Source organism: Carettochelys insculpta, chromosome 8 (genome assembly GCF_033958435.1).
Source record: "Carettochelys insculpta isolate YL-2023 chromosome 8, ASM3395843v1, whole genome shotgun sequence".
NCBI classification, from domain to species: Eukaryota; Metazoa; Chordata; order Testudines; family Carettochelyidae; genus Carettochelys; species Carettochelys insculpta.
Window position 1 is genome coordinate 12,244,198 of NC_134144.1, and position 16,686 is coordinate 12,260,883.

A 16,686-nucleotide genomic window follows, 5' to 3' on the forward strand; every position below is an offset into this window, starting at 1 on the left:
AACAAGAAGCATCCTTGACAAAACATCTTCATCTGGCTGCTATCCTTTTAATCATTGGACAACATACATTTTTTTTTCTTTTTTCAGCCACAAGGCAAGAAAGCAGTTAATGCAGCTCATCCTAAAGAGGGTTTATTATGGGGTGATGGCCAGATCACCAGCCAGTCTAAATATTTAGATGGGTTTGCATCAGCTAAGGATCTAGTCTAATGCAGCTCAACCCATTTCCCATGCAAGATTCCCAATGATTTCCACAGGACGACATGCAAACTTAGTGACATCCTTTCAATAAATTAAAAAAAAAAATACATTCATTTGAGATTTTTTTTAAAGGGACAGTGCCAGGTACGTTTTGTTTTATATACAGGGTTATTTTGATTTCTTTATAGGTTTTTAAAAGACTGTTATAAAAATGACATTTGTCATTTCTTGAGATGTTGCAAGTTTCATTGTAAATAGCAGCTTGGACCAGATGTGAATGCTCCCCTGCAGTTTCTGCAAATCAGATGGTAAACCACTGTGCTAGCTTTGGACGGCCGAAAAGTGATAGACTTGAAGCAATGAAGCTCAAATTTATTTCTGATGTCCAAGACCTTACATAAAATTATGGTGGTATTTAATAGTACTTAATGTATTTTAGAAAACAAAGATGATTTAGCCTGAATGCTTCCCTCAATACTTCCATTTCCTTTTCTCCACAGAAAGTAGCCGTACATCCATGGAGTTTCCTGAAATGATGCTGATTGCGGATTTTGACAACAACTCCTATTTCTATGAGTATCAGAAAGATAAACCATACCAGTCCCACATCAGTGTTGCACATGGGATTTCCCTTACCTTATGCAGTATGGCTTTTCTCCTGGGTGTGCCAGGAAATGCTATAGTCATCTGGTTCATGGGGTTTAAATGGGATAAATCAGTCAGCACTCTCTGGTTCCTCAACCTGGCCATTGCAGATTTCATTTTTGTTCTTTTCCTGCCTCTCTACATTACATATGTGGCAATGGGCTTCCACTGGCCCTTTGGGAAATGGCTCTGCAAGATTAACTCCTTCATTGCTTCACTGAATATGTTTGCTAGTGTCTTCTTCCTGACCTTCATCAGCCTCGACCGTTATCTCCGCCTGGTGCACCCTGTCTCTTCCAACAAACATCGGACCCTACAGAACACCCACATTCTGAGCGTGATTATTTGGATCTCAGCTGCGATTATTGGTGCCCCTGCCTTGTACTTCAGAGACATAATTATGATTCACAACTTCACCATTTGCTATAACAACTTCCATCCGCACGATAAAGACCTCATTCTGATAAGGCATAATATTTTCATCTGGGTGAGGTTTGTGTGTGGTTACCTCTTTCCCCTACTGACCATGCTCCTTTGTTACTTATTTCTGATTCTTAAGGTGAAGAGGAGAACCATGCTGACCTTCAGCAGGCTTTTCTGGACCATTCTTACAGTAGTTGTGGCTTTTTTTGTGTGCTGGACTCCTTATCACGTATTTACCGTTCTAGAAACATCGACTCACCATAATGTACACTTGTGTGAATTGCTTGTCAGTGGCATTCCTATCTCTACTGGCCTGGCTTTCATCAACAGCTGCCTCAATCCAATCCTCTATGTTCTGATTAGCAAGAAGTTCCAAACCTGTGTCCAGGCAACAGCTTCTGAGGCACTAAAACTTGCAGTCTGGGAGGTCAGCCAGTCTGAAACAGTCAGTGAACAACTGCGGAACTCTGACAGTAACCATGTAGCTGGGCAATACTGTTAAACCACTCAGTGACCAGCTCTTAGATGTCTTCTCTCTTGCTGTATATAACCACCAGTAGAGTCACAATTAAACAGCAGATGTATAGCTTTGCAACCAACCCACTGTTTTCTTCCATAGCTATCAGTTTAATGCACTCTATTTTAGATGGCCCTTTTTTTTAAAAAAAAAAAAAAAAAAAAAAAAAAAGGATGAATAATTTGTGCAGGATGCCATTTGGATGCATAAAAGGCCTGAGTCAAAGCCCCCTGAAATGAGTGGGGATTTTGATCAGATATAGCCTGCTATTAGTCCTGTCGTGGAAATTCCAAAAGAGGTAAGGTAAAATAACACCTCCACATAAATAATAAAACTATTCCTCTGAATTACATCAACTAAGGGTCCTGTGGCACCTTATAGACTCACAGAAAAGTTTTGAACATGAGGTTTCATGAGCACAGACTCACTTCATCAGATGCATAAGGTGCCACAGGACCCTTCGTTGCTGTTACAGATCCAGACTAACACGGCTACCCCTCTGATATCTGAATTACGTAACATTTTTGATCCATAATATTTGTTCCCAGGCTAGAGCTAACACACAGCTGTCATGATCACGCTAAATTTCCAATACTGCTAAAAAAAAGGGGGGAGCTCTCAGCTAGATCTCATCTAGGTATAAGGGGAAGAAGGCCCAATCTGAGTGGAAGAGGGTCTCAAATATGGAAAAAGTTGAACAAGTGCTGTAGATTATTGCCACAAAAAAAAAAAAATCAACTAACGTTGTTCTACAAAATCTTAATATTGGGCCTAAAACTAGTTCATAATGGCCAGTTGGTTTTTGATTTTATACGTGGAATAAAAAATTAACATTCTAAAACCTGCTGTCCATATTAAGCCTTTCCACTGACTGATCAAATGTATACAAAATGCTCACATGATTTTCACTGGAATGTAAGAGAGGGCAGAATTTGATGACCACTGGAGCAAGGGCTGCTCACCCACGTGAGGATTTGCAGGATCAGACCCCAAGTAAGGTCAGAATCTGGTATGTTTTTATTTGCGGCTTGTTTTTAGAATTGTACATGTATTGATTATATAGACAGCCACTGAATAATAACCATGAATCCATGTATGCCCAGTAATGGTATATTTTCAGCCAGGTTGTACACATGCATGTATCAAACTGTAGTGCATTCTTCCATCCATTTGTAAGTTAGGTAAGCAACACAGAATACCATATGGCTTTGTCTAGACAAGTGAAATTTAGATGGGGCCCTACATATAATTCATATTTTGTACAAAGTATTCGGTCACTTTAAGATTTATTTGTACAAATACATATAACAATATGGCCTTTGATCATATCACTTTCTGGTCTGAATTTATAAAGCATCATGAGCTGAAGCAGCGCTAGGCTGGATCAGTACCATCTCAGAAGTACATCTGAATGCTACAAAAGATGATACTGCTAACTGGGTAAGGACCCCTCTTTCTTTGGAATCATTACGGATCCAGTGCCCTCCACAAGTTGTCACAGGGCTTAGTGTGGTAGAATAGGCCTTTACCAAATACTCTACTCTCTCTTCTTTAAAGGTACTCCCTCGTATTTTTTCCTCAGGTGTTAACCATCTTCTGATGTTGAACACATTATTTCTCATGCTCTTTCTTCAGCAGAAATGTATAGTTGCTGCCTGCTCCTAAAACAGCTCCTGTGTTCAGTCCAAGAAGATTAGGAAAACACAAATCCAGTACATAGCCCTACTCAGGAGGAAGGCACATCGCATCAATTCTCTTTGACAGAGCAGTTCAAGCTCTTATTTTGCATAGTAAAAAGGGTTAGCAGAGAAGTCAGTAAATAATTTGACTTTCTTTAAAAAGCTGTAAAAAATCCATGCCTAGTATTGTTAAACTATTACAGTAGTCTATTTGGAACAGCAGTTTAGTGATCCATGGAACAGGAGGACGTAAACCAAAACGTAGCAAGCTTCATGAGCAAATGATAATCCTGAAATACTTACAAGAGAGGTACAGAGTTCAAAACACAGCAAAATAAGAATTCCAGTTATCACCACGGGATAGGAGAAAAGGACTGCCAAATTTTCCCAGTAACCAGATGCATTTATGGTGGTATGAGTTAACTACTACTTTAGTTTCCTCTACAGTGGGAAGATATTGTACCCAAGCCAACGAGAGCACTGAGTTCTCCGTTTCCTGAGGACAAAGGGATGGAAGCTCATGGAATTTGTACAGACAGAAATGGCAGGTGCTTACTCAAGTCACTATGGAAGAATAGCAGGAGTATCACATACTAGGTGTAGATGGTGGATCCTCTTCAGCAACCATACAGGCCACTGCAGGATGAACTGTCTTGAGATGGGAAAGTGGCTGTTTGACTGGAAAGGCAGCCTGAGTTGTAAGGCTAGTAACTATTAGCAGATGTCTGATGATAAGCCGAACAGTCCTCTCATAAATTCAGATCATCTGTTCTGCTGTACTTAAGCAGTCTGTGAAGTTTAATACTTACATTTTTTGTGGCTATTTCTTTTGCTGTTATTATACATGATTTTTCAATAAAGAGATGTAACAATAATTACTGGATTATTACCTCTTTCATGAGTTTTTACCTTTTCAAAACTTTTGTAATCCTGATCCCATATTTCTTTCCTCTATTCCCAGTTGTTACACCCAGAAATTATTATGCCTTTGCCTAATCCTTCTGTGGTGCTGTGTGTTGGGGACAGAAACACACACACTGAGACAAGTAACAGAGAGAAAGCCATGCTCGTCTATATACTATCCAAACAAAAAAGCAGTGAAGAAGCACTTTAAAGGCTAACCAAATAATTTATTAGGTAAGCTTTCATGGGACAGACCCACTTCTTCAGACCATAGCCATACACAAACAGACTCAATATTTAAGGCACAGAGAACCAAAAAAGTAATCAAGGTTAACAAATCAGAAAAAAATTATCAAGGTGAGCAAATCAGACAGTGGAGGGGCAGAAGGGTAGGGGGGAGTCAAGAATTAGCTAAAGCCAAGTATGCAAAAGAGCCCCTATAATGGCCCAGAAAATTCACATCCCGGTTTAAACCACGTGTTAGTGTGTCAAATCTGAATATAAAAGAGTTCATCAGCCTCTCTTTCAAGACTGTTGTGAGAATTCCTCTTCAGTAAGATGCAAACTTTTAAGTCATTAACAGAATGGCCCACTCCATTAAAATGTTGGCTGACCGATTTGTGGATCAGGAGCGTTTTTACGTCTGTTTTGTGCCCATTAACTCTTCATCTAAGAGAGTTTCAAGTCTGTCCAATATACAAAGCATCTGGGCATTGTTGGCACATATGATGTTAGTTGAGGAACATGAGAATGTGCCCATGATTCTGTGAATAACCTGGTTAGGTCCAGTGATGGTATTTCCAGAAAAGACATGTGGACAAAGCTGGCAGCGGGCTTTGTTGCAAGGAAAAGTTCCAGGACTAGTTTTCCTGTGGTATAGACTGAGGTTGTGGGTGAGAATCCTCATAAGGTTGGGAGGTTGTCCATAGGAAAGAACAGCCCTGTCACCCAGGGCCTTCTGGAGCGTGGCATCCTGATTAAGGATAGGTTGTAGGTCTTTGTAGTGGTTTGAGTTGGGGGCTGTAGGTAATGACCAGTGGTATTCTCTTCTTGGCTTTTTTGGGCCTATCTTGGAGTAGCTGGTCTCTGGTTATTCGTCTGGCCCTGTCGATTTGTTTTTTTTTTCCTCCTCGTGGGTAATTCAAGTTTATGAATATTTGGTAAAGATCTTGTAGTTTTTGGTCTCTGTCAGTAGGATCAGAGCAAATGTGATTGTACCTAAGGGCTTGACTATAAATAATGGATCTAGTTATGTGCGCAGGATGGAAACTAGAAGCGTGTAGAAGTATAGCGATCAGTGGGTTGCCGGTAGAGGGTGGTACCAATCAAGCCATCCTCGATTTGTACTGCAGTGTCTGGGAAATGTCTCTCTCGCATGGAGTAATTGAGGCATAAGTTGATGATGGGGTGCAGATTGTTGAAGTCTCTGTGGAATTCTTCTAGAGACTCTATACCATGCATCCAAATCATAAAGATGTCATTAATGTATCTTAAGTAGAGGATGGGTAAATAGGGGATGAGAGCTAAGGAATCGTTGTTCCAGGCCAGCCATAAATAGATGAGCATATTGTGAGGCCATGCAGGTGCCCATAGCAGTTCCACTAATCTGGAGGTATAAATTGTTCCCAAATCAGAAATAATTGTGGGTGAAAACAAAGCTACAGAGGTCAGACACCAAACTGGCTGTGGTGACATCAGGGATGGTATACCTGATTGCTTGTAATCAGTCTGTGTGGAATATTAGTGTACAGAGCCTCTACATCCATGGTGGTAAGGATGGTGTTCTCAAGAACTTTCCGATGTTTTGTAATTTCCTCAGGAAGTCGGTGGTATCTTGGAGATAGCTGGGAGTGTTGATGGCATAGGGTTTGAGGAGGGAGCCCACATAACTCAAGGGGTTTCACATCCTTTTCTATCGTTCTGTAGAATGGAGTCAGCAGTAAGAGCATTTTTGTCTATGTCCCTGTAGCCAACTCTTCCAGAGAGGCTACAAGCAGGAGCAAGGGCTCTAAACCTACCTGCAGATGCAACACTGTTGGAAAGAGGGCCAAAGTGATGCATACTTGTGAAATAATCTTCATAATCACAAAGGACTAAAACAACTTTTTTTTTTCATAGAAGCCTGTAAAAGTTGATGATACTCATTCTGGGAAAGCTTCACCATCTAGTAGCATTCTCACACCCTGTTTAACCACAAGACCTATGTCACTTACGAATTCAACTTCACTTTCACATTTCAAGACCAAGAGAAACTGTTTATTTAATTTTATCTGAAATGTATGTATGGTCCCTTTTCATCTCGAGAGATGGTGGTTAGCAGCGGCAGTGAGGATCTATGGGCAGTGTTTGAGTCAGTAGCTTCTCTTATGGCTTATCCATCCAATATTGGATTTGCACAGTCAATTGCAATAACCGCATGTCAGTGTATTTCCGAATTCTTGAGTCAGAGTTTTTCCTTCTAAGACTGAGTTCTTTTGTGTGGCTTGCACATATACTATCGAAGCATGATATGCCCTGTCGTAGCAATCATCACCAGGTATTTCGATCTGATGACGTAGAGTCCCAGGATGTTGGATCGCTGTCGCATGTTTTCATGGCGTTTCTGCCATGATTATAATTAATAATTATTAATTATTTAAGTATCCTTAAATCTTAGCTTTGGGCCTCCTCTTGTTCTCAACCCACATGACAGTTCACCTAAGAGGATTTCTTTGGAAAGATGTTCATCACCCAGTCTTCTCACATGACCAAGCCATAGTAGTCTTCTGCTGTTGAGGATCACTATGAGGCTGGGTATGCCAGATCTTGACAGGACATCTGCATTTGAAACTTCATCTTGCCAGCCCATATTCATAATTCTGCAGAGGCAGCAAAGATGGAAGCGGTTCAATTTTTTCTCCTGGCTGAAGTAGGTGGTTCATGCCTCAGAACTTTATAGCAGGATACTCAATACACATGTCTGATAGATTAGTATCTTTGTTTTCACTGTCATCTTAGGATTGTTCCATGCTCATTTCGTAAGTCTGCCAAAAATAGTAGCTGCCTTCCCAATTCTGATGTTCAGTTCTTCATCCATGGATAGGTTTGCAGCAACAGTAGATCCAAGGTAACAGAATTGTTGAACCACATGTAATGGGCTGTTATCCAGAATGACACTGGGTCACTGAGGTATACCTTGAGTGAATACAACAGTATTCTTCATGCTTATGTCAAGAGAAAACAACTTGCAGGCTCTGGATAGAGAATCCATCAGTGACTACAGTGTGTCTTCATTACAAGTAATGAGAGCAGCAGCATCTGCAAAGAGGAGTTACCTGATGAGGACTTTCTTGACCTTAGTTTTGGCCTTGAGTCTTCCCAGGTTGTAGAGAGAGCCATCTAATCTTGTGTGGAGAAATACATTGCTGTATGAGTTTTCAAATGTGCAATTTAGTACAACTGAGAAGAATATGCCAAAGAAGGTAAAGGCAAGACACACACTTGTTTGACTCCACTGTTCACTGCAAATGGTTCCAATGTAGGTCCATCATACTGCACTGCTGCTTTCATGAAAACATGAAAGCAAAAGTGAAATGAATGTAAAAATATTAAAATGAATTATATAACTGATGTCTTGACCAAGACACACATTACTTGGGTAATACTTCTGGAAAAGCAGGCAGGTCTCAAGATTCCTCCCGCTAACATAGCCCCAGAGAAAGTTCTATGATCTATCACCTTGCAGCCTTAAATGTGGACCTGAACTGCTTTTGTAAACAACACTAAAACGCCAAACACACGTAGACCTGTAGGGGAAAACAGAAACCTGAAAGAGTTGATTCTATCAGAAACCTAGAGCTCTGCATGTTTTGTAAGAAAATAACCTACTCAGTGCTTTTCAACATCAACTCCTGTACTTCATTTGGTAAACAGATGTTTTTTCAAATACCCAGTTATACATTATTTAGATTAACCACATCCCATAATCAATGTCAAAAGAAAACTAAATCAAAAAGCAGTAAGTTTAAATGGATAACAGAAAGAAATACTTAACTCATTAACAAGTAGTAAATACGTCTAAAAACAGCAAGATTCAAAATAGGGATGTTAACAATTATCCAGCTAACCGATAACCCTCATTCTAAACGCATGAGGCTTACTGGTTAGTTAACCAGTAGGGGCTGAAGCAGACCCCTGCCCATGCTGGGCAGGGTGTTGCTCCAGCCTCACAGGGCTGCCACAGGGGAGGGGTGCTCCAGCACAGCCAAACTAGCCATCTGTGGCAGCCCGAGGAGGTGGGGCAGGGCACTGGGAAGACGACTCCAAGCCCACACAAGCTGTAGTGGGCCCCCTGCCACAGGCAGGGGCTACTGTGGCCAGGCTGGAACATTCTCACCCATCGCATGCTGGAAACAGGAGCTGCTCCAGCCCAACTGGAGCATCCCTGACCCCAGGATGCCTGTGGTGCTGGGAACCAGAGATGTTCCAGCCAGGCTGGAGCACACCTACCCACACCATTCCTAGGCTGGCCACTGCAGATGGGGGCTGCTCCAGCTGCACTTGGGCACTGTGGGCAGGGACGCTCAAGCCAGGCCGGCGCAGCCTCAGTCCCCAGCATGCCACTTGTGCGGGTGGCTCCAGCCCACCCAGAGCAGCCTCTGTACGCAGTGTCTGCAGCCTCCCCACCCCCAAGCCCTCTCACACACATGCATTTAATGGTTAAAAACAGTTAAACCTAGCATTTAACTGGTTAACTCATTAAACAGCATTTTACAACCGTAAATCAAAGCAGGACAGAAAAAATGGCATCTTTATTTAAATTAGCTAAATATAAATTACAGAGACTATTAAACCTCATGCTTCTGTAAATTAATTTCCACAGAGAGGCCAGACAGATATGTTCCAAAGCGTTTTCCATTTTGCCAAATTCTTCATGGGATTTTATTGCCTTCATCTGAAATATGGAACAGACACCACTAACAATACATCTAATATGCTATTATATACAAATTTCTTAAAGATTATAAAAATTAAATAAAACGTTTATGTAGTATAGGCAAAAATCTGATAAACTACATCAGTAATAAATAAATAACGTAAGTCAAACATTTGAGTCACGTATAGTAAAATTCCTGCTGTTTTAATGGCAACTGCCTCTTCTTATCCAGATCATACAGCATAACATCAGATAAACCAAACTCCTGTTCCATCTCCTGTGTGATTTCAATGACGCATACTGGGTAATATAAGTAAAAACTGTCTCACTTGTGAAATGTGGTTGATTGAAGATTCCATGCGCCGCAGCTGGGATGCCTGGATATCCAGCATTTGGAGAACATTGTTGGCCAAAGTGTTGATCAGATAGGCTACACTGGCTAAGGACTGGGTTGTGTAGGCTTTGGTTTCTTCTAAGGCTCGCTGTTTATCTGCGGACTAAAAACAAGATAAAAAATTTATTAAAGGAAATGACAAAGGTGTGCCATGTGAATTGCATTTGCATCTCTCTAAAGGACAGGAATTTTTACAATTCTACCAAATCAAGTCTAATTCATTATACATTAAAATTACTGTTTTTTCTTCACCTAAAATTTTTAAATACCCAAAAATAGTAAGTAATGGTTCAAGTCAGGTCTTGTTTTCGTGATGAATGTGAAATCTGAAGCTGTTGTATGATACCCTGTCTCTAGAAGTCTTGAAAAAGATACTAGTCTACTAATGATGCTTACCCCTTATATATGGGCTTAGGAGAATTCCGTATAAATTGAGACATATAAGAGCTAATATCAATTTCAGCTGATACACTGAAACTGACAAGAACACATCCAACAGCAACAGTCCTCTCAAGTGCAACCCCATCCTTGCATTCCATGAACTTTGTGCCTCCCCAAAGGTGTTGTGTCATGAACCCTACAGCAGCACAGAGGGCCCTCTGAAGCCCCACTGTCATGGGAGCAATCAAGCAGGGCTGTGATAGTGGAGCGACTGAGGGTTCCCCGCAGAGCCACAAGGATGATGATATTGAATCCCTGCAAGTTTCAAGGTGCAGGAGAGGATGTTACCCAGGAAGGCAGAGCAGAGACCCCAACTAGGACTGTGAGGAGAAGGCTGGCTGTAGCGGAGGTCACCTCACTGCTGAATGGTCTCTTTGGTGTAGGAGCTTGTCCTCCCTGCAGGACTGGTCAGACATCTGCTCAACCAAGCCAGGACTACAGCCTTCCCTGCATCTTGTGACTGAAAGACACTGAAGTTCATGGAGCCCTCTGCAATCCCTTCTGGAAACCCCCTACAGCTCTGGTTTGGGCACTGCCCTCACTCTCACTTGTAATTTCCTGCAATTGTGAAAATTAAAATTAAAAATCGGGGAAAACTTTAAATAAAAATCTACATTAATCATTGAAATCACTGCAAAATAAAAAGTGAATTCTGACAAGCCTACTTCTAAGGTGCTTTATAGCAACAGCTCTCAAAGTTCTGTCTGGCACTTAAAACTGCTACAGTATTTATAAACACGACTGTTTATCCATTTACACTTGCAAAATGCTCACTAAAGAATTCCAATACTCCACTCTCAAATTTAACCAGATCTTGCAGTAAGTACCTGAAATAAACTGACACATAGATTAGTTATTTGTTCCAATTATTCAACCCACTTCATTTTACCTATGAAAGCTCATAACCTAATAAATTTGTTAGTCTCTGCGGTGCCATGGGGCTGCTTGTTTTTTAAGCTACACACTAACACAGACATCCCTCAATAGTTAATTGTATTCTTTTTCTAATTTAGGTGCTCCCTAAGAACTCTGAGGGCATGAGTTATTAGCAAGTTATTAATTCTAAATTTGTTTTAAAATGTTTAAGACTGTGCTAGATTTTAAATGGCCGTCTGCTGGTTTGGTATCCCAAATATTTTTAGTATAAATTTTTTATTGTCTGAAAATTGAATAAAACCAGAACCACAAAAATAGCTCGGAGCACAAGCACCTTAGTTCGACTATGATTTTAAGTTATTTGCCTTTGTTCTTGCATCAGTATAACAAAACAGCTGTGACCCAGGACATGTCTACATTTTCTTCTACAGCATCCAGCACAAAAGACCCTGCATTCTAATCAGAACCTCTGCGCATGGTCACACAAACATTAAATAACACTAAAATAATTGACTGCTACCACAGAAGACAAAACACTGAACATTCAAAGAATGTAACTGGAAGGAACATCAAGAAGTCATTAAGTCTTAGTCCCCTGAACTCATGGAAAGACCAAGCACCATCTAGACCATCTCTGACATGTGTGTCTAACCTGATTTCAAAAAATCTCCAAATAATGGAGATTTTACAACCTCCCAAGGCAATTTATTCCAGTGCTTAACCACCACCACAGTTAGGAAGGACAATTCCTAATGCCAAAATAAACCTCCCCTGCTGAAATTTAAGGCCACTGAACCTCTTCCCATCTGCAGAAGTTAGGGAAAATATTTTTTATCCCTCCTCCTTGTAGCAATATTTTAGGTACTTCAACACTTACCACGCCTCCTCACAGTCTTCTCTTTTCCTGACAAACCAAACCCAATTCTTTCAAATTTCCCTCATAGGCCATGTTTTCTAGACCTTTAATCATTTTTGTTGCTTTTCGATGGATCGTCTCCAGTTTGTCCACGTGAAACAGACTGAACCAAGATGAGCCATCAAAAAGACTGAACCTGGAATATGACTGCTTCTTAATAAACTTTACAGAAGAGAGATAAAATGGAGAAATTTGGAGTAGTGCTCTGTTTTGGCACAGCTAAATCAATTCTTAAGGTTTGAAAACTAGAAAAAAATGTTACTGAAAACCAAATTGTCTATAAACCATTTTTTTTTGTTAAAAACCTAGGGATGAAGAAAAAAATACATGTGATGAATTCCCTTTTTCAAAAAAATTACTAAAAAAATTAAATAGAAAAACATTAATACCGTTAAGAAATCTGAAATAATAATAAACTCCACAAAAGTAACACTGTTTTAAATACACAATCACTTCCATAAAGCATGATCCTTTTTCCTTTTATTTTCCAAGAAAACCTCAAAATTTAATTGAGCTAAAGACCCAGCCAACACCAGATAAATCTGCTAGTTATTTATATACGGTAGACCAAGGAGTGTTTAATCAGTTTTATTTTTATTTATTTATTTATGAAGCACTTCATTCTTTTCTTGATGCTTGGGTATTTCTTCACAGTATACTCTATATCTATTGATGCTTATGTAGTGTGATGTTTTTGCCTTGCGGGATGCAACCTTAAAGTTGCTTAAGTTAGTTATAACAATTTTTTCTTTGTTTTACTTTGTTTGTTCTTAGTAACCAAACTCTGAAATACAGATTAATTTAGTTTGTTTACAGTGTAATATGAACCGAGTCTTTTGTAATATAAACTACACTTTTCAAATTGTTGTGTAGACATTCATTTTTATTTGAGATGCACCGTTAATATTTTATACTAAATGTAATGCTTAACTACTAAAATAGATGCTTATAATGTCCATGAAGTCAACAAAAAGTCATGGAATCAGCTACAAGCATGGCTTTCAGCTCTTTGTTCAGAATTTACCAAGGCTGAATCTCAGTGGGTTCTGCGGTATGCTAGTACCCAGATTTTTAAGTCCTCAGACATTTTGATTTAACAAATAACACCCACATAGTACATAGCTTCAGTAAGGCAAGTATCTATGCCAACCATGAGTCTTAATCACTGCACTACCAAGCCAACCACACTTACTCTACGGCTAATTTGCATGCAACAGTTTCACACTGTATGAGGGAGGCCACATGTCTATTAGATTGCAACAGTTGGACAAAGTAGCTCTTCAAAACCACCCACTAAACATGGCCCCTCATCACAGTACATATCATGATCACCATCTGTATAAATTTACATAAAATCTTCCAGGTACAGCACATACCCACTCAGTCCATAAAACTACAAACTTCAGTGGCAATGCCACGGAACATCAACAATGGGGAAATAACCACACTGGGATTACACAAATCTCAAACTCTTTATTCACTTCTAAAAAATCTCTCTCTCTCTCTCTCTCTCTCTCTCTCTCTCTCTCTCACACACACACACACACAAAATGAGAGTCCCTTTATTCAAGAACTCATTCCAAACCGTAAGAGTTAGGAGCACCAAATTTGGTATGCAGCTTCCTCTTGCCCTAACTTAAACCAAGGTCAAGTTTTGGTTGTGCCTGGAAAATGGGAAGTGCTAGAAATGGGGCTGTTTTCCAGAACATGGAAAATGGGGGGGGAGTGAAAGGGCAGGGGAGAGAGACAGAGGAGATACTGATGCTGGGGGCAGGTGCAGCATCAGAAGATGACCAGCAGGGCTGCAATTCCACCATCTTGCTTGCCATGAAGATCATATAAGTAGCTCCCCGTCCTAAATCCAGAGCATAACGGCCGCAGGGGGATGGCTAGAGTAAAGGCAGCCCACCAGACAGCCTGCAGGCCACAGGAGTGGGACTCTGGAAACTAGGGGGGCCCCAGAAGCCTGCTCCCCCTCCCCGCCACCAGACAGCCCGCAGGAAGGCAGCCACTCGAAGGGGAGTACCTCCCAGATCCTGGCCTACCCCAGTGAGCATGTTGGCCTTGGGGGCAGGGGGGGAAAGCAGCACGAAGGCTACTGGAGGAGGGAACCTCAGGGAGCTGCCCTCCCCTGCAGCCTGCTAACCACAGGGTGGAGGGTGGCCCTAGTATCTCCCCCCTACCTCCCAGCATCTTCTCCTGAGCCCCCTGCCCTCATTTCTGCACCCCCACCCTGCTATCTTCAGCCTCCATACACAACTTCCAACCCTCTGCCCTAAGCTACCCGCCCTCTGCCCCGCCTCACCCCGAACCATCACTATGGCCTTCCTTTTTCTTCATTTTTGAAAAATACAGTCATTGAAAAAAGCAAGCACATTTTGTATCTATTTTCAAAGAATTATTTCAACTGAAGACCTGAGCAATGCCAGATACATCTACTAGTGCTTTACAAAGTCGTCGCTAGCGCAGCCAGAAAACAGACAGGATATACTCATGGAAACAAAGTATCTTCAAATGCAGATCAAATATCTCACATTATAATAGAGGACCTCAAAGGGAGGAACCGGCCTCCCTGGTGGCGGGGGTGTGGAACACATTCTGGTGGAGGAGAGCATAAGAAGCTTGCGGGGAGGGGCACTGAACACATTACTTCTATAGCAACGAATAAATAGCAAAGCTGATTCCTCCACACATCAGGTCCACAGATGACATGTAATTGACTCTAAAAGGCACTGTGCATCTTGATGGCTTTCAGCTAAGAGCGCATAATATTATACTAAACCACTGCCATCTGTAAATTAATCTGACATGGTGTGCACATTCAGTCGCAAGTATCTACCACACTTTTAGTTTTGCTCTCAGTCTTATGACAGTGGCTAGTTGGCTCTGTTTGAATCAATGCTTTCCAGTTTTTAATGGTGAGAGCTGCATGGTTTTATTGCTATACAGCAGAATCTCAATATTCGGTTCGCAAATTCAATTATCCACGAGTGGCCAGAACAGCAGCTTTCCCAGGCAGGAAGCCACCGCACCCGTGGCTTCCCTGGTGCTCTGAGCCCCCCATATTTGCAAAATTCAACATTCGCAAGGGTTCTCAACACAGAACCCGTGCGAATGTTGAGACCCTATTGTATGTACTTGTGTGGTGGGGTAGAGGGAAGTGTATGTTACTAAAGACACAAAGAAAGGGTGGCACAATCAAATACATCTGAGAACCACTCACTATTTTGGAACAAAGTATATTATGAAAAATCTGACTAAGGAAAGTATATAACCAAGACCAACATTTCACATCACGTGTAACATTTGTGAGATAACAGTACTTTCTGTAGGATCCACAGTCCCAACATTTTGCCCTCAAACTAGCAGAGTCTAGTAATAAATACTTCAGGGACAAGTCAACCAGCCCCAGAGAAGCACAGAAAGAGAAAAGCGACGTCTCTTTATGGCTAAACAACCACTTTCAGCAGATGACAAGAACAACTACAAAAGACCCAACACTAAATTCTAAAAACCAAATCTGGCATCTGGTGGCCTTCAAAAGCCACTATTCTTGCTCAAAAGTACTAGTTGTGCTGTGTTGGCTAAACAGTCACTTATTTACCCACCTATGAATATGTTCTTCAAGATCACTACAGAAGCTTCGATTTCATTACCACACTCTTTAGCAGAAGAGAGACCATTTTAGCAGTTCTTTTCTCAAACTATTTTATTTCTCAGGCAAGGCAATAATGCAGATTTCTTTTTACACACACTGAGCCTGCCGTTCCTAAACAGTGAACATTTCACAATGACACATCACTAGAGAAATATCTATTCTATAGGGCTACGTCTACACTAGCCAAAAACTTCAAAATGGCCATGGAAACGGCCACTTCGAAGTTTACTAATGAAGCGCTGAAATACACATTCAGCGCCTCATTAGCGTGCGGGAGGCACTTCGAAATTGACGCAGCTCGCCACCACGCGGCTCATCCAGACGGGGCTCCTTTTCGAAAGGACCCCGGCTACTTCGAAGTCCCCTTATTCCTATGAGCAGATAGGAATAAGGGGACTTCGAAGTAGCCAGGGTCCTTTCGAAAAGGAGCCCCGTCTGGACAAGCCGCGTCAATTTCGAAGTGCCGTGGCCGCCCGCATGCTAATGAGGCGCTGAATATGTATTTCAGCACTTCATTAGTAAACTTCAAAATGGCTATTTGCATGGCCATTTTGAAGTTTTGGGCTAGTGTAGACACGGCCTAGATGTCCGAATGTAATACCACACAAATGCCACTCCTCTGCTTTGGCAATCCAGGACCCTTTAAACAAGAGCTAACAAGGAAGATTGGAAGGATTATGTTATCTAGCAATTTCAACAAAAAGCAACATGTGCTTCCCTATATTTCAAACTGGGTCACGTTTTTGTACTAGCAAGAAATATAACTCAATAATTATATAAAATACAATGACAAGCTAGAATCATAAGAGCTAGGAGCTGAGAAACTCACCCATGGCAAATGGGAAGCTTCCTCAGGCAAGTGCCATAAACGTCTACAGTCACCATGTAAAAAATTGAGTCTTTTGCCCTTACAGTTGTAAGGGCACACTGTGGTTTATATTTTGAAGGTAAAGCAGTGCCATTTTTGACTCTGAAACAGTTTTCAGTGTTGCTTCCAGGAACTCTATGGACAACAATGAAACAGACAAGTCAATTTAATTCTGCTGCTGCTAAGGAACTCCACAAGAAGGAACACAGTCAGTCACTGACCACGGAGAGGAATATAGCAGACATCTCCA

At 41.1% G+C, this 16,686-nt stretch overlaps 2 protein-coding genes across 5 annotated transcripts in view; one reads left to right on the top strand and one right to left on the bottom strand.

Annotated features, from left to right (window-relative positions):
• Window positions 1-16,686, bottom strand: part of ABI2 (abl interactor 2) — an 86,468-nt gene that overhangs the window by 49,864 nt on the left and 19,918 nt on the right. For all 4 annotated transcript variants that reach the window (XM_075001991.1, XM_075001990.1, XM_075001993.1 and 1 more), the window contains exon 2: window positions 9,613-9,780. In XM_075001991.1, coding sequence (XP_074858092.1) covers window positions 9,613-9,780 — 168 coding nt within the window. The remainder of the gene's footprint in view (window positions 1-9,612; window positions 9,781-16,686) is intronic.
• Window positions 719-1,904, top strand: LOC142017221 (chemerin-like receptor 2). Its single transcript, XM_075001995.1, has one exon. It carries the CDS (start codon window positions 719-721, stop codon window positions 1,769-1,771), a length of 1,053 nt encoding a protein of 350 aa, XP_074858096.1. The 3' UTR covers window positions 1,772-1,904.

What these genes read in the sequence shown, in the direction of transcription:
- LOC142017221 (XM_075001995.1), top strand. Translation starts at nt 719, where the DNA reads ATGGAGTTTCCTGAAATGATGCTGATTGCGGATTTTGACAACAACTCC.